The sequence below is a fragment of the Hylobates moloch genome, unplaced genomic scaffold, assembly GCF_009828535.3.
Source record: "Hylobates moloch isolate HMO894 unplaced genomic scaffold, HMol_V3 SCAFFOLD_8, whole genome shotgun sequence".
Classification (NCBI taxonomy): Eukaryota; Metazoa; Chordata; class Mammalia; order Primates; family Hylobatidae; genus Hylobates; species Hylobates moloch.
The window spans coordinates 91,025,876-91,050,128 of NW_026652283.1; the positions used below are offsets into that span (position 1 = coordinate 91,025,876).

General features: G+C 37.6%; 1 protein-coding gene across 3 annotated transcripts in view; it reads right to left on the bottom strand.

Moving 5' to 3' along the window:
* Positions 1-5,340: 5,340 nt before the first annotated feature.
* OXSR1 (oxidative stress responsive kinase 1) overlaps positions 5,341-24,253 on the bottom strand; it is a 96,801-nt gene continuing 77,888 nt past the window's right edge. For all 3 annotated transcript variants that reach the window (XM_032162061.2, XM_058442359.1, XM_058442360.1), the window contains 7 exons: positions 20,195-20,230; positions 14,601-14,747; positions 13,090-13,154; positions 10,799-10,851; positions 9,345-9,413; positions 8,424-8,488; positions 5,341-8,003 (listed from right to left, as the gene is read on the bottom strand). In XM_032162061.2, the coding sequence (XP_032017952.1) occupies positions 7,929-8,003; positions 8,424-8,488; positions 9,345-9,413; positions 10,799-10,851; positions 13,090-13,154; positions 14,601-14,747; positions 20,195-20,230 (510 nt within the window). In that variant the 3' untranslated portion in view covers positions 5,341-7,928. The remainder of the gene's footprint in view (positions 8,004-8,423; positions 8,489-9,344; positions 9,414-10,798; positions 10,852-13,089; positions 13,155-14,600; positions 14,748-20,194; positions 20,231-24,253) is intronic.

Sequence of the window (24,253 nt, forward strand, 5' to 3'; positions counted from 1 at the left end):
ACACACACACACACACACACACACACACACACACACACACACACACACATCCCACAGATGCTAAGGGCTCTAATGGAAAGTAGACAGCATACAAGAACAGATGGGCAATGTAAGCAGAGAGATTAACATTCTAAGAAGGAACCAAATAGAAATGCTAGGGATCAAAAACACTGCAACAGAAATGAAGAATGTCTTTGATGGGCCTATTGGTAGACTAGACATGCCTGAAGAAAGAATCTCTGAGCTTGAGGATATCACATAAAAACTGCCAAAACTGAAAAGCAAGAAGAAAAAAGACTGAAAGGCAAAAAACAGAGAATAACCAAGAACTACAGAAAAACTACGAAACGTATAACATGTGCAATGGGAATTCTAGGAGAAGAAACAGGAACAAATGAAATATTTGAAATAATAATGATTGAGGATTTCCCCAAATTAATGTTGGTCACCAAACCACAGACCCAGGAAGCTCAGAGAACACCAAGTAGAATAAATGCTAAAAAACTACACCTAGGCATCTCATTTTCAAACTACAGAAAATAAAAGACAAGGAAAAATCCTGAAAAAGCCAGAAGGAAAAAACACATCTTACCTGTAGAGGAGTAAAGATAAGAATTACATCTTTGGGAGGCTGAGGCGGGCAGATCACGAGGTCAGGAGATCGAGACCATTCTGACTAACATGGTGAAACCCCTTCTCTACTAAACATACAAAAAATTAGCCGGGCATGGTGGCATGTGCCTGTAGTCCCAGCTACTCGGGAGGCTGAGGCAGAATTGCTTGAACCTGGGAGGCAGAGGTTGCAGTGAGCTGAGATCATGCCACTGCACTCCAGCCTGGCAACAGAGTGAGACTCTGCCTCAAAAAAAAAAAAAAAAAAAAAAAAAAAAAAAAAAAAAAAGAATTACATCAGCTTCTCCTCAGAAACCACATAAGCAAGAAGAAAGTGGAGTGAAATATTTAAAGTGCTCACAGAAAAAAGCCCCACCAACTTAGAATCCTGTATCCTGTGTAATTATCCCCCCAAAGTGGTAGAGAAATAGAGACTTTCTCAGGAAAACAAAAACTGGGGTAATTTGTTACAAATAGAATTGCTTTGCAAGAAATGTTAAAAGATCTTCAGAGAGTAGGAAAATTACATAGGTCAGAAAAAAAAAAAAAAAAAAGAAACTCAGAAGTATATAAAGAAATGAAGAGTATCAGAGAAGAAGTAAGTGAAGGTAAAAAAAATGTTTATTTTACTTAAACATAATTGACCTAAAAGATAACATTTTCTTCAAAATAACAGCAGCAAATTAGATTATCTTTGCTTGTATATATATGTGTGTGTGTGTGTATATATATGTGTGTGTGTGTGTGTGTGTGTGTGTATATATATATATGCTTATGTGTAACTGAAATGAATGACAGCAATAACATAAAGGATGAGAGGGAGGAAACAGGATTATTTTGTATTGGTACTACCTGTGAAACAGTATAGTGTTATTTGAAAAGAGACTTAAATTAGTTATAAATATACATTGCAAACTCTAGTTAACTACTAAACAAAGATAAAAAAGAAGTATAATTGGTATGCTAAGAAAAGGGAGAAAATAAAATCATATAAAATTCTCAATTAAAACTACAAAAGGCAGAAAAAGGGTAGAAGACAAAAATAAGTTTGAGGAACAAGGGCAACAAATAGAAAACTATAACAAGTGTTAGTCCAACTATATCAATAGTTGATCACTTTACATGCCATCGGTATTTAAAAACATCAACAAAAAGGCAGAGGTAGTCAGTGTGGATCAAAAAACCCAAGACCCAAAACTATATGTTTTCAACAAGAAACATAGACACATACAGATTAAAAGTAAAGAAATGGAGAAAAATATACCATGCAACACTAATCAAAAGATAGTAGGGGTAGCTCAGACCAAGTAAAGTTACCAGGGATAAAGAGGGACATTACTTAATGGAGTCAATTTTCCAAGAAGATGTAACAATCCTTAATGTGTATGTACCTAAAAACAGAGCATCAAAACGTCAGGCAAAAACTGATAGAAGTGGAAGGAGAAACAGATGAGTCCAGTATTACAGTGGACATCCACATGGAAAAAAACTGACTCTACAAACAATCTTACACCCTTCACAAAAATTAACTCAAAATGAATCACAGACCCAAACAGAAAATGCAAAACTATAAAATCCTTAGAAGATAACAGGAGAAAACCTTGATGACCTCGGGCATGGTAATGACTTTTTAGTTACAACACCAAAGACGTGCTCCATGAAAGAAATAATTGGTAAGCTGGACTTTATTACAATTAAATGCATCTGCTCTGTGAAGGACACTGTTAAGAGAACAAGAAGATAAGCCACAGACTGGGAGAAAATATTTGCAAAAGGCATATCTGATAAAAGACTGTTAAGAAAACTATACAAAGAACTGTTAAAACTCAATAAGAAAAATAATCTTATTTTAAAATAAGCAAAAGTCTATTAACTATAAATGGCCCTTTAACCTTCCAACCTCACATATAATTAAAGAAACCAACACCAGGATATCACTTCTCCCCATCAGTTCATCAAAAATTAACAAGTATAATATATTCTGTTGGCAAGTCATGCTTACGTAAGTAAATAATTGAACTCACACATAGTTAGGGAAAAGGGAACGCTCCTCCTCACAGTAGAATTCCAATTAATAAATGTAGAAGAAATGATGGAAACAGAAAATCTTCATTTAGTCAGAATCTGGGACAGTTAATTTAAAACAAAAAAGAAAAAATATTTAGCAAATATCACAGTTATAATTGTGTTAGGTAAGAATCATCAAAGAATGCTAACATTTTTGAGCAAAGTATGATGAGTAACAAGATTTATCTAATCTCAAACTACTCCCTCACAAAAAATTAATTATAAGAGGAAAAATGTAACTTTGCAGTGGAGAAATCCAGCAGACACACCTTAACCAAGTGATCAGTTAACATAACCACTAATGAGATGTTTACATGGTGTGCTTCCTGATGATGAATTGCAAAGAGCCTGATATCAATTCAGTGGTTTTCTTTCTCTAAATGCATAGCCTGAATTTAATCATGAGACAACATCAGATAAATCCAAATTGAGTCATTCTGCAAAACAACTACCCATCATTTTTCAAAAGTGTGAAGGCCATGAGAACAAAGACACACAAGGAGCTATCCCAGATTGAAAAAGTCTAAGGAATTATAACAATTAAATACAATGTGAGATCCCGAATTGAATAGTGGGACCAGAAAGAGTAGTAGTGGGGCAATTGACAACTTCTGCATAAAGTCTGTAGACTAGTCAATAATATATATCAATGTTAATTTCCTGATTTTGATAATTGTAAGTAGTTATGTAAGATGTTAACATTTGGGGAAGTTGGGAGATGGGTATAGGGGAATTCTTTGTATTGTTTTTGTAATTTTTTTGTGAATCTGAGATTATTTCAAAATTAAAAGTTAAAATTAGGGGGGAAGTGGGGAGGGCAAAGGACCTGAACACACACCTCACCAAAGAAGATACGCAGATAGCAAATAAGGATATGAAAAGATGCAAATGTCATTAGGAAGTTGCAAATTAAAAAGAGGTATCACTACACACCTATTAGAATGGCCAAATCCAAAATACCAATGACACTAAATGCTGTTAAAGATGTGGAGTAACAGGAACTCTCATCCACTGCTGGTGGGAATACAAAATGGTACAACCGCAAGTTTTGGTAGTTTCTTACAAAACATAGCCTTACCCATGATCCAGTAATCGTGCTCCTTGGAGTTTATCCAAATAAGCTGTTGCTGTTTTCAACTGTCTACACAAATATCTGTCCTCAGATGTTTACTGCAGCTTTATTCATAATTGCCAAAATTTGGAAACAATCAAGGTGTCCTTCAGTGGGTAAATGAATAAACTGAGGTACAGACAATGGAGTATTATTCTATGTTAAAAAGAAATGTGCTATCAAGCTATGAAAAATCATTGAGGAAACTGAAACGCATATTACTAAGTAAAAGGAAAATTTGAAAAGGCTGTACATACTGTTTGATTCTAACTATATGACACTGTGGAAAAGGCAAAAGACAGTAAAAAGATCAGTGGTTCTCACAGGCTAGTGGGGGAGGGAGGGATTAACAGGTAGCACAGAAGTTTAGAGCAGTGAAACTATCCTGTATGATACTGTAATGGTGCATATATGTCATTATATATTTGTCAAAACCCATAGAACATACAACACCAAGAGTGAACCCTAATGTAAACTATGGACTTTGGGTGATAATGGTGTGTCAATGTACATTCATCAATTGTATCAAATGTACCACTCTAGTGGGGGATGTCGACAGTAGTGGAGGCTGTTTGTGGGTGGAGTCAGGAGGTGTGTGGGAACTCTTTGTAATTTCTACTCAATTTTATTGTGAAACTAAAACTGCTCTAAAAATTAAAGTCCATTAAAGAAAACAAACAAAAAACCTTGGGGTAGATGACCTGACCCAAAGGAGGAATCCCTGAATGGATGCACTAGTATTGCTGCCAAACAAATAAAGCTAAGGAACCAAGCCTAGTGATATAACCTGATCTTGTCAGAAAGAATGGGCAAGTAGAGGCTCAATTTGCCCCTGACCCTTTCCCTTCCCTCCAGATATACCATGGTCACTTATAAGTAACCAGCACCTCCTTCCTATCCCCACAATAGTTTGATTCCACTTTTATAACTTGCTTATCTTGAAAGCAAACTCAACTAGCTGTAGGCCAAACAGTACTGTCAACTCCAAGGCTCCATAGCCCTGAGCTCTGAAATACCAGGACCCACAAGCAGTGTTATCATGGATCAAAAGCCACTGCTGTTGGGAAGGACAGATGATGAGGGAAGATTCCTCCTGCAGTAGGAGGATAACAGGAATACAAAGGAGCCTAGACTCTTACATGTAACTTCACCATTGCAATATTAAAGCCAAGAAGAGATAAGTTCAGCCCTGTTCTGAACTTTCGAAAGAGACTCCCAAGGGCTTGAATCTGGCATCCTTCCTTGCCCAACAGCACGACCAAAACCAAAGATTTTAAAAAGATCAAAAGATAACAAAAGGAGTTCCATATCCCATCCTATCCAATTCCTTGGGCTGACCTCATCCCTCCCTTTTAGGGTTGCAGTTTCCCCAACTATATAATGGCTTTAATGGTTCTAGATAATTTGTAGATCAATAGACACACTTTACAGTTTATATGTACTTTGGCTTCTATTCATATGAAAAATTAAAGTTGGTGGTGATTCCCTGACCCACAATCCACAGCTCTCCGCCAATGGCCACTAAAATAAAGCATCCATACACCACTAAGGACAATTTACTCTTTATTGATTAAAAATGAAGAAAACATGCAGTAAAATACAAAGTCAAAAAAAAGGAGGAAAAAGTTGAATATTTTACATCTTCCATAACCTAGCATACATCATAAGGAGGAATCTCCACTTATTGGTACATCATTATTCTCTCCTCCGGATTATTAAATATTATCAGCTGGCTCTAGGATTTGGTTCAAAACTTAAGCAAAAACCCAAACAAATCCTTTAGTCATTTAGAAAGACCAAACATTTCACAAATAGCATTGGCACATATTACTTTGTGCTATAGTTAGTCCCTACTCCAGGGACAAGGGGATCCTGGGACCTAGTGAAAGAGGTGCACTCTGAATCAGCATTCCTAGAAAGGAGTACAGTCACTCACTAGGTTACGTGCTGTTCCACCTGGGCAGTTTCTGTTCACGTATTTTCTCAGTATCACTGCACAAGCCAGCAAAGGGAGTCTACCACACATCATGCAGAAGAAGAAATAACACTGTCCTGGGACATGGTGTCTGTCTTCTAATTCCTAGCAGGGCAAACAATGAACTGAAAAGAAGGAGAAACCCCAGCCCAATTCTATTTGCCATGACTGCCCCACTGCAGTTCACAGGTAATGACGGGCTAGAGAAAGTGAACAGGGGATGGGCTGCTGCAAACTCCCAGCTGGGCACCAGACCATCTCCACAAAGAATGCTAGAACAGAGTGACACTACCACCCCTTGGATTCATAAATAAGTAGATTTTGATGGGTTTGAAGAAGAAAAAAAAAAAGACTCTAAGGTAAGCCACTAGTCTTGTGCCAAAGAGGATGCTATCTCTTTTCTACACCTCATTCCCACCTCCCCGTCCTTGTTCCTCTGTCCCCCCACACAAAAAAAGAAAAAGAAAAGCTAAATATTTTTCTAGCAAGCTGATCAATCTTCTTTTCTCCCTCCTGGCTCAGCAGGCTCCCTCCTTTTACAAGACTGCTGGGACGTTGAACTTCGGTGTCTGATCATCTCACCTACTCTCCTCCTAACTCCCATCTGAAATCCATCTCCTCTCTTCCTCCCCAACATCCATCTCTTTCCCAACATGCCTTTGCACCTAGAGCAGGTGAAGAAAGCCCATGACTAAAACTAAAGACTCAGAATGAAACAAAAGGTGTGACAAGTTATTTGTGGGGAAGGTTTTCAGATGTGTTCCAAGAGAAAATAAGGTAAAACAACCTTGTTCATCAGACCAACAATGCTGGAAAGGGCTCAAGTGATTCTGTAAAGGGCAACTCTCCCCCTTTCCAGAGACCCACAGCCCATCTTTGTGTATCTTTTTAAGGCCAGATTGAGTATCCCACTCATATATAAAACTCGGTAGGGTTACTAGCAGTTAGACAAAGACTATGAAACGGTAGGAAAAAAGAAAAATCAACCTCACTGATTATTCACATATTGCATTATGAGTGCTCTTTTTTAAACCTAAAGAATAATTTATATTATTTCTGTAGAAAATCAAATGAACACTGTCTACTCATAAAACCTAAAGGTCACGGCACATGTGGTTTCACTTTCCATCTTGAGTTAGCTTCAGCACACAGAGACCCCCTCCAAAGGGTCAGTGCAGGAGAGCAGGCAGAAGGCAGGCCTCTCTGGCCCAGTGTGTGTCTCCTTTATTGCTGTAGAAATCTCAGCCTTGCATACCCATTTCCTCATGACTTGGAGGCCAGGCGAACTGATTTTCATGGGAGGATTGAGTTTCTCTTCAATTTAATATTTGAAAATAAATACTTCTCCAATGATATGAATTATGATTTTCCTGTTCAAAAACCACCTCTGGCAAAATTCACATTTACAAGCCATTACTCGATGTTGTCTGTAAAAACAATCCAAAGTTCCACTTTGAAGGATCCGATGGCTGAAGTTCGGCTACAGTCAGATGTTTTGCACCAGCTGAAGTTAAGGCTAGCAACCCTTTCTGGAGAGAGCAATGAAGAAGGGGGTGCCTGAGAGCAGCTTCAGCAAAACGCTTAGAAACACCATGAACAAAACAAGAACACAGTTTAGGCTGCCTCCATCTGAGGCTGTGCTTTTTCCTAACAAAGGTTGCTAGAATTCACATCAGGTACAAAGAAAAAACACTAAATTAAATTCTCTGGGCTCCAGCTGAACAATCAATTCTACTTCAGTGGTAAAGAGATATCCCAAGATGTCCATATTCTGGCAGGTGTGGGGGAACAGGCAGGATGAGGAAGCCCGATACAGCTGCTACTTTTCCACCTGGGCCATCGTTGGAGTAAGGCAAGAATGAGCTGACAGATCTCCCTCCTGGGCCTTGAAGCACATGGGCCACTTCTCAGATGGAGGAAGACAGGGGACATATCAAGTAAGTTTGCTAACGGAACTCTGGGGATGCTGGCCACTAGTGATCCAACTTTTCTTTCCCTGTGGGAAAAGGAGGAATGATGGCAGGAAGAACATAAAGACTTCTAAAGCTCCTAGCCGGGAGGTTTGTTGCTGGGTTCTTTGGCAGTAGTGGGTTTAGGCCAATAGAAACAACAGAGATACGCATGTGTGGAATCTCCTTAGGCCGCCTCTTCCAGGGTTGTGGTTTAGCTGATGCTGAGCTGGGCAAATCCTATCAGTTTACCATCATCAGGAATATCCGAGCCTTCGACACCAGATGCCTAAGAACCAAACAAAATGAGAAACTGTGATTATTTATAAACAAACTTGCAGGTAGCAAATAAGTCATGGGATAGTGGGAAGGTAGGCAGTGGGCAACAGGTCCCTAGGATACAAATAGGAGACTGACGAAGGTGTTTATTCCAGAAAAGATGGGGGCTGGGTAAACAGCTAGAGTCAGACTGGCTAATAGTTTCTCTTATGAATAGCCAAGGGTCTCTGGGGTCAGAGGTTTCCTGGCATGGACAGAAGAAGAGTGGCCACTCAAAGGGAAACATCAGCCCAGGGCACTGGGGAGGCTAAATGAACACAATCCACCACATTTTAATATTCTCATCACTCAGGAGATATAGAAGCTGGTCTGGAGAAGCTGCCAGTGTATAAAAGGCAAGATGTTTTCATAAGGAAGAAGGGATGAGTACCAGTTTGAAAGTGACAGATCGATTTGACTGAGGCTCTTCCACAATTTTCTGCAAATTAGCTGCCACTGTAATCATACAAACAGAGAAGGTAATGAATGAGAAGTTACATAAATCCACTTTCAACCATATTTTAAAAGCTTAAATGGTAGTTAAGAATATGCTCTGTGCAATCAAAATGGAAGCAGACAGATCAAATAATCACTCCCCTAATGAAAGTGTCTTTTAAACTCATTTCTAAGTAGTACACCTTGAACCACTGTCAAATTAACTTTCTTTAAAATGCTGTACTAACCTAGGAAAAACATGCAGGTAAAAGAGGTATGATTTCCTGATTTATGGATCAGAAAGCCCAAGGCCAGAAGTCAACAAACCAGCCTGTGGTCTGTTTTTGTTCTCTGGCAAGCTAAGAGTGGTTTAAAAGTGACAGACACTGTACACGGCCCGCAAGGCCTAAACTATTTATTATCTGGTCTTTCATGGAAAACTGTGTCTAAGGACATGGTCTTTTCCTTCAGTAACATGGACCTATGGCCTCACTGGGCCTTCTCTCTTCCTTCCTGCTTTTCTAGGACTAAATCTCCAATGACTTTTGCTCAACTTGGGCCACAAAAATTAGGTATCCAAAACAGATCAGATATGGCCAAGCTTACTTTAACTTGTGACTTTTGTCATAATTTCTATTAATCTCCTAAAGACCTTGGGTGTGCTTTCACTTACCATCATTGGAGGTCACAAAGCAAACTCAGAGGTGAAATTTTGTGTGTGTGTAAGGAACTGTCCTATTACCTATAATTTCAGCAAAGCCAAGAACCATTTCAAGAACCATCAGACCTACTCAGTGGAATAAAAAACCTGCTTTTCTATGTACTAGGTTTACAGACAGAGACACAGAAGCACATGAGCAGAATGCAATGCAGTTACCTATTACTAAATCCCTTCCGTCGACCAGGCCAGCAGAAATGAGTTCCTGAGAGACACCCTCCGCTGTATCTGCAAGGACAAAGAAGACAGTGCTCTGTTTTTTGTGCATACTTGCCATTGTTAACTCTCACAGCTCATGTGGGTGTCAGTGTGCCATGCTAGGCCCAAGCTGGATGCTAAATCCACAGAACCAAGAAGGCAGGCAGGGTCTTCCTTCCATTACAAAGACTTTTCCTACCACTGAGATTATCTCAAGTGGAATTCTCACAGATCTAGCTAGAGGGCAAAATCTGTATAAACCAGGTGGCAAATATCTGAGACATGATGTTGAATACTGAACATCTCTAGGGCTAAAAAACCAGAATGATTTATTCTCAAAAACTAAGGCAACAATTTTTGTCTCAAAAAATGTTTGTCTCTTCTCTTTGGGAATCATACTCCAAGTTTTTTGCTAAAATCATTTACTTTTTTATTCTGGTGGGCTTTTCTTCTTATCTAGTTATTCCAGGTAGTACAATCTGAGCAATGGGTATAACCAGAAACTAAAAAGATGAGGACAGAATATCCCCAATTAACCTCATCTTCAACCGACTCAGTGGTATTGGTTGCCAAGGGCTTAAAAATGAGCCCCTCAGAGGGAACAGGAGGACTGCTGCGGACAGAGTGTCCACACATTCACACAGGCTACCAGCAATTTGAATTAATTCCTGAAAATGTGATGTTGCCTGATGTTTAAAAAGTAAAACAGGTAACACCTCTGTACACCTGCATCTTTTCTCTTTTGTGGTTAGCTGCTCATGATAGTGTGACAGCAAGAAGAATAAGCATGATACACAGAACAGATACTTGCTGGCTACTCCCCAAATTAGAATCCTGAGTAATAAAGGCAAGAAACAAAACACACCTTGTTCAAGGTGAAGTTCAACAGCCAGAAACAGTACATGACAGACCTCCGCTTCTGTCTGAGGAGAGAGGAGACTGCAGACCTTGTTTCTTTACCATCATGGAGGACAACCATGTATAAAGAATGAACTTTGGATTCTGACAGATCTGGTTTGAATTCCAGCTATACCTCTTTCCAGCTGTGTGACCTTGAACAAGTTACTTTGCCTCTAAGTCTTGATTTCATCACTGATAATATGGGGATAATAATTTTTCCTTAGTAGGCTGCTGTGAGAATTTAATAAGATAACGCTTAAGACAATGCCTGGTCTATAGTAAGCTGTAAAGAGCTATTATATATTTATTACTGTTTGTATTATTATACAAGGTTTTCTAAATGTGTTTAGTAGTCAACGAACTGCATTTTTATCTCACTCATATGCTCCCCAAAAGCAGGAAAATTTTTATTATCCTTTAAAAGCAAAACTTCACAAAGGACAGAAACTTCACAACACATTTCACTGAATCACAAATTAGAAGCTATTTTGTTTTCAATCCGTTTGATGCCTCACCTCTCCCAGGAGTAAATTCAAATCGAATATCATTTAGTTCTTTTTTGGAATTCCTATGAAAGAAAGCAGAATGCACAAAATAAGAATTTCTAAATTTATGCAAAGAGATTCTGCCAACATATATTAAGAAAGCTGTGCCTCAAAAAGACTGTTTTGTTCCCACAGATCATATGATGTATTCAGATATGTTCACACTGCAGAGCTCAGAGCAAAACCAATTCGGAATGATCATCTAATTGTCCTACAACCCTTTGAATCTATGTCCTTTACTGATCAATATAAAAATTTCATGCCTTTGAGTAGATTCTTATATGCCCACTCCCATCCTTATTCCCACCAAGAACATATAAAACTAAGAGGAAAATCGTATGAGCACAGGGAGGTGTGATTAAAATGATACAGGATGCCTTTTTCATCGTTATCCCCACTCCTACATGCCCACAATTCATTGCCTACCTCTGGTGATCAGTCTTGACAGACTCATAAAATGAAATACATGATACTCCCTCAAATTCCATAGGAATTCAAATAATATACGAGAGATGGGGATAATAAGGAAAAATTTTAGAGGTAGTTTTTATATAGGACTTAACAGATATGCAGGATTTGGGTGGGCAGAGAGGATAGGGAAAGGAATTGGGTCCATACTGGTAGCAGAGTTACTACATGACTCCAGAAATTCAAACATGACTGGTGAGGTACAGTTACAGTGATGATCACACCATGTACTGAGATTAAGCAGGATACCTGGAGGTTTTGTTTAAAGACAGAGAAATGAGAACATTATATCTAAAGGCAGATATGCCTGCTCACTTAGGACTCAAATCTATTTTATATAAATAATGGAGACAGTTTACTTCTATTTGATGAATAATATACTTGAGGATGTTACTGAAATTGTGCTTAAAATAGAACTACCCATCTCAAATATAACATGCCCCAAATGATTTTCCCTTGCATTGCATTCTTTCTACACAGGTACATACAAACTTATACTTCTGCATGTATATACTACCTGAAATTTGCTTTTAGCTGTGTAAGTACATAGTTCAAATCAACTTCCAACCTAGACTTTATTATTAAGGGAGTCATTTAATTTTCTCTTTTCTCAGTATCCACCTTTCCACAGTACCAAAGAGTGATATACATAGTTTGTGCTTAATACATTTCACAATAATTTTCTTAAGGTGTTATTCTTTATGTAAATTAAAACAGCATGAAGTTGTCAAGACATCCTAGTAACTCAGAATTTTTGAGATGAGATCAGGTATACTAAGTAGGCTTCTGTAAAGGAAAGGTAACCAAATACGCTTTTCACATTTATGGCATAAATGCATTGCTCCTAGTGGCAAGGAGCAATGAGATTCTCCTTACCACATTCTCTTAAATAGCTCTTGCTGTCTCTGTCTCCAATTAGGACCTTACAGAAAGATGACTAGGAATTCATATGTGCAAGGGGAATGAGTTAATGGTAATTCAGTGGAACTCTTTTTTAAAATGTTAGTAATAGTTTTAAAAGGCCTGAGTTGCCTCAAGTGATACTTTAATACTAATTTTTTTTCAAATGCATTTATGAGTAGAAAGAGACCTAACTAGAGCAATACAACAGCCACAGTGATTCTGACAAGAAAGCTCTGGAATTTGAATCCAGCTACTAGTGCTGATGGCGGTGGGGGGGTGGGGAGGGGCAGGGAGTTAAAATGAACAGACTGCTACCTATGGCACTTCCTGCTGAGCAATCTGTCAGGACCTCTCTGTATGTTCCCACCAAGAACCACCAATTTAGGGTACTTGCTGCATAACAGAAACAGACTACAAAAACATTTAGAAGCTTCCTTTTAACCTTCTAAAAACAAGGCCTTTATTTGATCTATCACAATCAAAAAGTGCTCCCCTCTTGGGTTAGTTGATCTCAGAGTTCATGGTGCTTACCTCGTCCAATTATAAGACTGATCTTCAGATAAGCCAGTTAGTGCTGCTCCCCTAAAAACTGTTCCTCAATTACAGGCTACACTTCCTAACCCAAACTAGCTACACTGCAAATACACAAACTCATCACCAATTAGCATAGAAACAACTGAGAGAACATGTGCATCAGTTAGTCACAACACCTGCTAACATGCAGGTCCTCACACTGTTGCTATTATTTCTGGGGAAAATAATACAACACTAAGCAAACAGAGCTTGATGCTGGAGGACATACAATCCTATCCAGTTACTCTCAGGCACAGACTATTACAGCACATGCAGAGTATTCAGAAAACAAAACAAAACAAAAAATGTCTACTTACCTTAATCTTAGTACTAGACTGATTGGGATCTTGGTTTCTTGTGAACCTGATCCTGAAGACAAAGCCTAAAAAGCATTGAAAGGTATATAGTCATTGCCTGAAACATTAAGTGGGGAGGTGACTAATGGTCACTGGCAGAGGAATCATCTACTTGGCAGCAATTTTCTTCATCTCCAGCTGAGGTCATACTAATCCCCAGGACATTCCCAGCTGGAGGAGGACATGCACTCCAAGGCAGCAACAAAAGCTGAATGTCAGTTTAAGTCCAACACAATGAGAAAGACAACTCTCAAGCCCAGATGAAATTACACATATAGCCACATTTACATTTTATATTTCTGAGGCCCCTGTTCCCCTCTACAAGACTGAAAAACACAAAACTAGGTTTCTCATTTTTAAAAAATCTGCCAGTGCACCATATGGCAATACAAAAGGTAGAGCCTGAACTAGCTGCCCTTCAGAAATCCATCCAACCCATACATAGGTTCCAATCTTTTTATGGCTAAACTAATCCTCTCTGAAAATTGTACAGCTATCGCTTGCTTATTGGAGGACATGCATTCGATTTAAGTTGTTTATAAAATGAATCTAATTTTTCCATCAGTTTTCCTAAGACAACTGTATCTTTTCCCATATGCCGGGCAGAAATGGAAAGCTTGAGGGATGAAAAAGTTAAATGAAGTAAGTGCCATGACAAATTGGAAATGCTCAAAGCAGTGATCTCCAAAGGCAGAACACAAGATGACCTATTGGGGTGCAAAAGAAAAAAAAATCAGACCTTTAATTTATACTTCTTTTCATCTAAACTGTTAGACAAGAAAATGGAACTTCTAATATTTAATAAATGGATGCTGAAAGTCTTACTTTAACCATGTACCATAGGGCCACATGTTGCATGCAGTGTCTGAGGTTTATTGAAGGGAGAGTAGGAGTTACACAGCATGTAGCAGCCCACTGCAGGGCCTTCATTCACTTGGCTGCTCTCAATGAAGTATGATTTAATAAAGTTTGTGTGCGCCTGGATAAATGAGTTTACAGATTATAATACCCAGACTTAACAAACCAACCCTCACAAAATTGACAAATAACTTAAAAAGAGTAATAGAGAAAAACCACAGATAACAAAGAGTATTAATAAAAAGTATAAGCCTGAGTGAACAACAACAAAAATAGTACAGCCATCGATTCTCCTAGTCTCTGTTGAACTTCATGAGCTGCATTCTGATGTTAAATGTAATTATCTAATACAAAGCTGACAAGAAATTAGCCCAAAATTTTTGATGTTTGAAAAACTTCCATCATTAACTTATTCTGTTGCTTAAACACCTGCATGTAATCCTTGTAAAATTCTTTTACCTGTACATGCTTAAAAATGTGAAGACAGAATTTCTAACTTGTTTCAAAAATCTACCAAGACATTAACCTGATTACATTAAGTTGTATTCCACGTTAATATCTGCTCTTTTCATCTATCCAAAGGAATGACCATGAAAGCATATCCCCGGCTTTACCTGAGCTGTTTTTGCTGGCTCTGCGGTGGGTGGGAGAGAGACTTGAGTTGGCTGTGTAGGCATCTGCCCAGCTGGCTGAGGTAGATGAGCAGAGATCTGTTCTGGAACTTGGAGCAAAGTACCCACAGGATCAGTTGTTGGAAAGAGCTGTAACAAAAACACACATACAGTGTTGCTTAAGTTGTGTGGAAAGGGAGGCAGGTCTGCTGACAGCAAGTTCAGCCTTTCAGGGTGATATTTTCAAAGTAGTTTTTAGGTAGTGTACGGGTTTTGTGTCTACTCCGAATGTATCTATTCCAAATGGAAGTCAAATATTTCCAGGCTTTTAAACTTTTAACAACTCTGTGAGGTATAATTTATATTTCTCTACATTTACCCACTGTAACAATTTGGCGATTTTTGTACAATATATAGAATTGTGCAACCATCACCACAATCGTTTTAGAACACTTCCATCACCCCCAAAAAGTCCTCCCGTGCCTATAGTTAGTTCCTGCTTCCACACCCAGCCATAGGCAACAACTGATCTAATTTCTATAAATTTGCTTTTCTGGATATTTCATATAAATGGAATCATACAATATATAGTCTTTTGTGTCTGTCTTCTTTCACTTTGCATTATATTTATCTTTAACAAAATCTATTCCATTCCTTTGCTCAGCAAAACAGCACCTCCAAAATACAGATTTAAGTATGTAATACAAAATTATAGAAGCTATATTTTTCCATGCATGAGGACTTTGTATTTCTTACAAAGACAATCAACCAATAATTCCTTAACATATCTCAAATGCATTTTAAATGTGAATGTGATGTTTTAAAACTAAAAAAAGATATTTTATATATGTTATTTTGTATGTCTGAAATAGTTCATAAACTTTAATTATGTAGTTTGGGGGAAAAGACTGATACTGAGTATAAAAACAAGTTAAACATATTCAAAATTATGCAGTTAGTGGGGGAGAAAAAACGATGCAATGGCCAAAATGTAAAGTTGAAAGAGAAAAAAATTCAAAGAGTAATAACAGAGGCTGAATAGGTGATATTATATAAACAAAATCAAGGAGACAAGGAATAAAATTTTGTGTTCATTTAACTTCATACATAAGAAGTCATCAATTACTCATTGGTTCTAGAATTTTATAGAAAAGTAGGCCTTCAAGAGTACTTTTGAAAATGTTAATTATTAATACTATTTCGAAAGACTATTAGCTTCCAAATTGTATGTACTTACATTTATCTATAGTAAAGATGGAAAGTATATATTTTTAAAAGTAATGAGAGGATGCACAGAAATTGGAACCCTTGTTGATGAGCATGCAAAATGGTGCAGCCTCTATGGAAAACAGTATGATGGTCCCTCAAAAAATTACAAATAGAAGTACCATATACCCAGCAATTCCACTTCTAGGTATACACCCCAAAGAATTGAAAGCAGGGTCTTAAAGAGATACTTGTACACCTGTGTTGACAATGGCATAACTGACCACAGCTAAAAGGTAGAAGCAAACCAAGGGTCCACTGACAGATGAATAAAATGTGGTACATGTACACACACACACACACACACACACACACACACACACACGAATATTACTGACCCTTAAAAAGTAAGGACATTCTGACTTATGCTACAACATTGATGAACCTGAGAACATTATGCTAAGTGAAATAGGCCGGTCACAAAATGACAAATACTGTATAATTCCACTTATATGAGGTACCTAGAGTAGGCAAATTCATAGACAGAAAATAGAATGGTGGTTGCCAGCAACTGGGGAGAATGCAGTTACTATTTAATAGCCAGAGTTTTAGTTTGGGAAGATAAAATAGTTCTGAAGATGGATGGTGGTGATGGTTGTACTACACTGTGAATACAATTAATACCACTGGACTATATACTTGAAAATGACTAGGATGGTAAATTTTACATTATATGAATTTTATCGCAAATTTATTTTTTTATCTTTTTATTTTTTTGGAAATTAAACAACATGTTCATTTTTTGCTGTTGTTGTTATTATTATACTTTAGGTTTTAGGGTACATGTGCACAACGTGCAGGTTTGTTACATATGTATCCATGTGCCATGTTGTTTTGCAGCACCCATTAACTCGTCGTGACTCATCGTTTAGCATTAGGTATATCTCCTAATGCTGTCCCTCCCCCCTCCCCCCACCCCACAACAGTCCCCAGAGTGTGATGTTCCCCTTCCTGTGTCCATGAGTTCTCATTGTTCAATTCCCACCTATGAGTGAGAACATGCGGTGTTTGGTTTTTTGTCCTTGCGATAGTTTGCTGAGAATGATGTTTTCCAGTTTCATCCATGTCCCTACAAAGGACATGAACTCCTCATTTTTTATGGCTGCATAGTATTCCATGGTGTATATGTGCCACATTTTCTTAATCCAGTCTATCGTTGTTGGACATCTGGGTTGGTTCCAACTCTTTGCTATTGTGAATAGTGCCGCAATAAACATATGTGTGCATGTGTCTTTATAGCAGCATGATTTATAGTCCTTTGGGTATATACCCAGTAATGGGATGGCTGGGTCAAATGGTATTTCTAGCTCTAGATCCCTGAGGAATCGCCACACTGACTTTTGCAATGGTTGAACTAGTTTACAGTCCCACCAACAGTGTAAAAGTGTTCCTATTTCTCCACATCCTCTCCAGCACCTGTTGTTTCCTGACTTTTTAATGATGGCCATTCTAACTGGTGTGAGATGGTATCTCATTGTGGTTTTGATTTGCATTTCTCTGATGGCCAGTGATGATGAGCATTTTTTCATGTGTTTTTTGGCTGCATAAATGTCTTCTTTTGAGAAATATCTGTTCATGTCCTTTGCCCACTTTTTGATGGGGTTGTTTTTTTCTTGTAAATTTGTTTGAGTTCATTGTAGATTCTGGATATTAGCCCTTTGTCAGATGAGTAGGTTGCAAAAATTTTCTCCCATTCTGTAGGTTGCCTGTTTACTCTGATGGTAGTTTCTTTTGCTGTGCAGAAGCTCTTTAGTTTAATTAGATCCCATTTGTCAATTTTGGCTTTTGTTGCCATTGCTTTTTGGGCAAAAACTGGAAGCATTCCCTTTGAAAACTGGCACAAGACAGGGATGCCCTCTCTCACCACTCCTATTCAACATAGTGCTGGAAGTTCTGGCCAGGGCAATCAGGCAGAAGGAAATAAAGGGTATTCAATTAGGAAAAGAGGAAGTCAAATTGTCCCTGTTTGCAGATGACATGATTGTATATCTAGAAAACCCCATTGTCTCAGCCCAAAATCTCCTTAAGCTGATTAGCAACTTCAGCAAAGTCTCAGGATACAAAATCAATGTACAAAAATCACAAGCATTCTTGTACACCAATCACAGACAAACAGACAGCCAAATCATGAGTGAACTCCCATTCACAATTGCTTCAAAGAGAATAAAATACCTAGGAATCCAACTTACAAGGGATGTGAAGGACCTCTTCAAGGAGAACTACAAACCACTGCTCAATGAAATAAAAGAGGATACAAACACATGGAAGAACATTCCATGCTCATGGGTTGGAAGAATCAATATCGTGAAAATGGCCATACTGCCCAAGGTAATTTATAGATTCAATGCCATCCCCATCCAGCTACCAATGACTTTCTTCACAGAATTGGAAAAAACTACTTTAAAGTTCATATGGAACCAAAAAAGGGCCCGCATCACCAAGTCAATCCTAAGCCAAAAGAACAAAGCTGGAGGCATCATGCTACCTGACTTCAAACTATACTACAAGGCTACAGTAACCAAAACAGCATGGTACTGGTACCACAACAGAGACATAGATCAATGGAACAGAACAGAGCCCTCAGAAATAATGCCGCATATCTACAACTATCTGATCTTTGACAAACCTGACAAAAACAAGCAATGGGGAAAGGATTCCCTATTTAATAAATGGTGCTGGGAATAAACTGGCTAGCCATATGTAGAAAGCTGAAACTGGATCCCTTCCTTACACCTTATACAAAAATTAATTCAAGATGGATTAAAGACTTACATGTTAGACCTAAAACCATAAAAACCCTTGAAGAAAACCTAGGCAATACCATTCAGGACATAGGCGTGGGCAAGGACTTCATGTCTATCGCAAATTTAAAAACAAAGTAATAAGCATGAGAATATGAGTATGCAAGAGTTCACGTGAAGATGATATTTAGGCAAAGGAACAAGGAGAAGACTAAAAATAAAAACTAGATAATCTGTAAAATAGCCTCTCATTCAATTTCTGAGAAATCAAGTATTAGTCAATATAGGTTGAATTAGAAGTAACAAATAATCCTGAAGTGTCAGTGGATTAAAACAACAGTTGTTTCTTGGACACACTTCAAGTGTATCTCTCGCCAACGGGGGCTAACAAGCTCGGTATCATCCTCACTCAGGAATGCAGGTCATGGTAGCAGGAGTAAGGAGACAAAGGGAATCATGAGTGGTTCTCAATTCTGCTAACATGTCACTGGCCAGAGTAACTGACATGGCCATATGTAATTTCAAGGGGCAGGAAAACGCAATTCCCTTACCAAGAAGAGGAGCCACACATGAGTGAACAACAGTTCTAATACAAGTTGACAGATATCGGCCTGTTAATATGTGAAGGAACAGTATTTGTTTTTACTCTTAATACAGTTCTATGTAAACAAATGTACATAATCACATACACAAATATACTTTATATACAAAATAAATGAAAAAACAAAGGTTACTTTTTAGCAAAGAGGCAAGAATAGAATTGGTTTAAGAGCAAGAGATGTGTTAAAACCAAATACTGAGCTCAGAATGAAGATGGTGCCGGAAGTAAGACTGTATGACAGAATAGACTACAGAAATGATTGTTTTCCTCCGGTAATGAGAATAGGGAAAACCAGCCCAATAAGAATCTGTTTAACAAGATTTCCTATCATACTGACACGGTAACCACACAAAACAGAATGTATTTCACAAGAGAAGCGGCTGAGGCTGAAAGAAAAAATTCAAAAAGGACAGTTGGCATATGACAAATTTGCAAACAAATTAATGCAAAAACACTACTTTTCAGCAGGGCACATTGGCACATGCCTGTAATTCCAGCACTTTGGGAGGCCAAGGCAGGGAGATTGCCTGAGCCCAGGAGCTTGAGACCAGCCAGGGCAACAAGGTGAGACCCTATCTCTACAAAAAATACAAAAATTAGGCATAGTCGTGTGTGCCCGTGGTTCCACCTACCCAGGAGGCTGAGGTGGAAGGATCACTTCAGCCCCAAGAGGTCAAGGCTGCAGTGAGCTGTGATCACACCACTGCACTCCAGCAAGGGTGACAGAGTGAGACTCTGTCTCAAAAAAATAAATAAATAAATAACTTTTCACTTCCAGCAGCCCAAACCAAAAATAAAAATAAAAAATTCACAGAATCAAAGAAGCAAGGAAGAACATTCTGAGCCCTTAGGCCAACTTTTAAAATTTGATTGGTATAAAGTTACATTCTCATTTAAGCACACATATGCACAAAAAAAAGTGCTTAGAATTGAAACCAAAACAAAAGCACATATACTTTAACAAGGATTCAATAATCACAATTACTTACCTCAGAATTTGATATTGATTCTTTCACTCGAGGAGACTAAAAGAAATACAAAAAGGGTGATTGTTAACTCACAACTCAGGTTACTTGTAGTCAGTCCCAAACTGCAAGTGATGTTCAACTCCATTTAATTCTGATCCATATATTAACTCACCAGCAAGTCTACTGAAAGTTTTCTGGAAAAAATAACTGTCATGATAGTATTGTATTTTTTGTCCAGGTAGCCTGTAACAAATACATCAATGTACTTATCAATTTTAAAATTCCATATTTTAAAATTGTGAGCTTTATAAGCATACATAATGGGACTGTCACATTGTCCAAAGTAAAATTCTTTCTACTAATCGTGAACATATTATGTATATAAAATCCCAGACCAAACCTAAACTTTTAAGCTAATTATCCAACACATTCTCAAAGCAGAGTAATTCTGTTTACAGGCTTTAATGGAGAAAACTCTTGAGCCAAAATTGATCTGAAAGCTGCATGTCAAGAGTCTACTACCCTTACTCTTGGTGGTGGATATTTGGGAATCTGGTATGTAAAGAAACATGGGTGGTCCAAAAATAAAGCATGGACCACTAGCAAAAATAAAGGTAGTGGAAATAAACTGATACTTGAGGTGAGGTCTCAAATGTCTGGTGTAAACCACATTTATTAGGAAATGACCAATTATAATCTGCCATATGAAAATTTAAGCTGTTTATTTGGTAAATAATAAAAGTTAGCAGTAATTCTGGATACAGGCACTGTAGTTTACCAAAAAACTTACCTCTAAACAAATAACAATTTGTGGTAAATTCTGACAACGATGGACTTAGTCAGAATATGTCAAAGATCAATTGACGGTTTTTTTTTTTTTAACACTTTTATCACCATTTCATTAAAGAGTAATCAAAGCTCAGGTAATAGCTAATGTAGCATACCAAGTAAGTGGCCAACCCAAAACCTTTTAAAACAAAAAAAAAAAACAAAAAAAAAAACCAACTTTGTAAATACTGAATTCATCCAGACTAAAAGAAAAAAAAACTTTTGTAAATAATTTCAAACTTACAGAAAAGGTGCTATAACAATACAAGAACGTAAGTATACCCTTTACCCCAATTCATTTATTATTAACCCTTTTTCCCCTTATCTGCTTTATCATTTGGATGCTCACTTTCTCTTTCTAAATATATTTTTCCTATACCATTTGAGAATAAGTTGCATGTATCATGGCTGTTTACCACTTAATAATCAGAGTGTACATTTCCTAAGAATGAGATGTTTTTTTATATAACTTCAAACTATAGTTCTCATTAAATTTAACATGATATAATACTTTTATCTAATTTATAGTGTAAATGTCAACTGACACTAATGTCCTTTGTAGCCTTTTGTTTTTCCTCCAGTATAGAATGCAGTCTAGGATCATGTATTGCAGGTAGTTTTCATGTTTCTTAGATTTTTAAAATCTGGAACATCAACATTTTTGGAGAATACAGTCCCTCCACTCCCATCACATATTTTAATATATGTCCCTCACTTGGGGTTTATCTAATGTTTCCTTATTATTATATTTACATGAATTCCCACTTGGAATTCCACATACTGACGTGTCCTTCTTACTGTATCACATGTTCATCTGCCCCTCGTTGGTGATGTTAATTTTAATCACCTAGTCAAGGAATTTTCCTACTTCTCCAGCATAAAAAAACCTTATTTTTTTCCCTTGTGGTGAATAGGTAATATGTGGGGACACACTTTCAGACCCTGAAAATATCCTGCTTATCAAAACTCCCCCCTATATTTAGCTTCATTGATGATTGCTGCCTAATCCTATGCTTAGGACGATGATTGTAAAATGATGATTTCCATCTCCAACACTCGTCCATATTTACTGGTCAGCACTTGGTAGCCCACTGTAATGAAGAACCATTCCTTTTCCCCCATTTGTTTATATATGTATTTGTTATTGGTATAGACTCATAGATAGCTATTTTCTAAATTATCTTTAATTAATTATTGCACTTTATTTTGGTGGTTAAATTGTCCCAGATTTTGCCAGTAGGAGTAACTTCGAGCTGGCACTTGTGTCCTTATGAGTTGTTTTTTTTTTTTTTAAGTATCTTTTCCTTCTGGCAAAGGAAGATAATATTCAAGATTCCTCTTATATTTTCCCTGCCCAAGCCCTGGAATCAACCATTTCTCAAAAGAGCCCTGGTTCCCTTTAGTGGGGAATGGTATTAGAGACCATTATCTGGATACAAGGCATGTCATTATTGGGGTTTATTTGCTTCCGGGCCATTCAGTGGACAAAGCTGAGAAATATACGCAAGTATAGACACACGTATATACATACACGCACACACATACATTCACACATACACATACTATACAAAGCTTGAATTCACACCAATGCCTCCAATTCAAACCCATTGCCACAGGATTCTTTCTCACCTTGCCCTGTTCCGTACCTGCGTATATCTTCTTCTATAGTGAGAATCCTGGCTCCCAAGAACATTGAGACATTTACCCATTTCCTCAATCCTACATCTACAAGAGTTTCTGAACTGCTCTGCATTTACAACTATGAAAAATAATCCTAATAAAAGGAGCTCAAGGTTTGTCTTAAGTTTTCTCTTTCCCCCATCAACTCCACCTGAGAACACATAGTCAAATACTATATTCATAGGTTACTTGGATTCTTTCTTTTTATATTCGCCTTCAGTAAAGTTACACATTCACTCAAAATATAATTGTAGACTTCCACTTCAGGCCATGATGAATAAACAGGGACCAGATTTATCTTTCTGCCTGAAACAACCCCACGTCTGCAAAAAAGATAAAATATATGAAGTAAAAAATTTCAAGACATTGGGCACTTGTCAAAGAAAAACAGTGATTCCTGGAAGACAGGGGAAAAAAGTGGTGGGCCTTGTCCCTACATACTGCCTTGAAAGCTTCCAAGCTGTGGCACAGGGAGGTGGAACCTAGATGAAATCCAAGGAACTGCCTGAGTTGAGGAAACAGAGCTAAGAGACAGGGAGACCAAGGCAGATTAAGTTGATAAAACAGTACAAGGAAGGAGAAAGCTACAAAGAGAGTGAACCCTAGATAGCTGCAGACAGTCACTTTTGAATGTTTGACAGAATACTTATCAATGAATGCATGTGAGGAAATGCCTGAGAATAGGGGGGAAAACATCAAAAACGATGAGAGGGAAGAGTGCATAGCACTCACACAGGGCCAGGAACAGTGCCTATTTCCACCAGCCTGAATAGAAAAACTAATAACTCACAAGGGATTGGGTAGTGTTCTCAAAAAGGTCTTGTCTCAGTAGTGGGGAATAAATGGCTGTAGGCTGAACACTACTCCAGATCCAACTAACAAATCATAAAAGCAAGATCTAAAAGCATTAAACTATTTCCAACTAACTTTAATGTATCCCAGAACAAAGCTCAAGAAGACTTACAGAAATACAAAATTGTCAGCAAGCAATAAGGTGAAAATTACAATGTTTGGCATCTAATCAGATTACTAGATACAGAGAGGCAGGAAAATACTCCTCGAGCCATAATGAAGAGAATAACTAACCAAACAAAACCAATTCAGAATTGACATGGATGTTAGAATTAGAAGAGAAGGATGTTAAAATAGTTATCACAGCTGTATTACATATCTCCAAAAAGTTAAGTAGAGACACAGAAGATGGGAAAAAGATTAAACTTCTAGACTACTACAATGCCTGAGATGAAACAGGAACTGGATGGGATTAGCAGAAGATTAGACATTGCAGAAGATAAATAAACTTGAAAGCTGGCATAAAAACTACATAAAATAGACAGAAAAAAAGAATTTTAAAAAAATTAAGAGAAACAGTGGGCTGTGAGACAACTTCGAGCTGCCTAATATATATGTTACTGGAGGACAGAAAAAAATGTTTGAAAATATAATGGCTGAAAAATTTCCAAACTTGATAAAAACCTATAAACCCACAGATCGAAGAAGCTCAACAAACCCCAAGCACAAGAAACATGAAGAAAAATATACCTAGGCATATCACAATCAAATTTTCCAAAA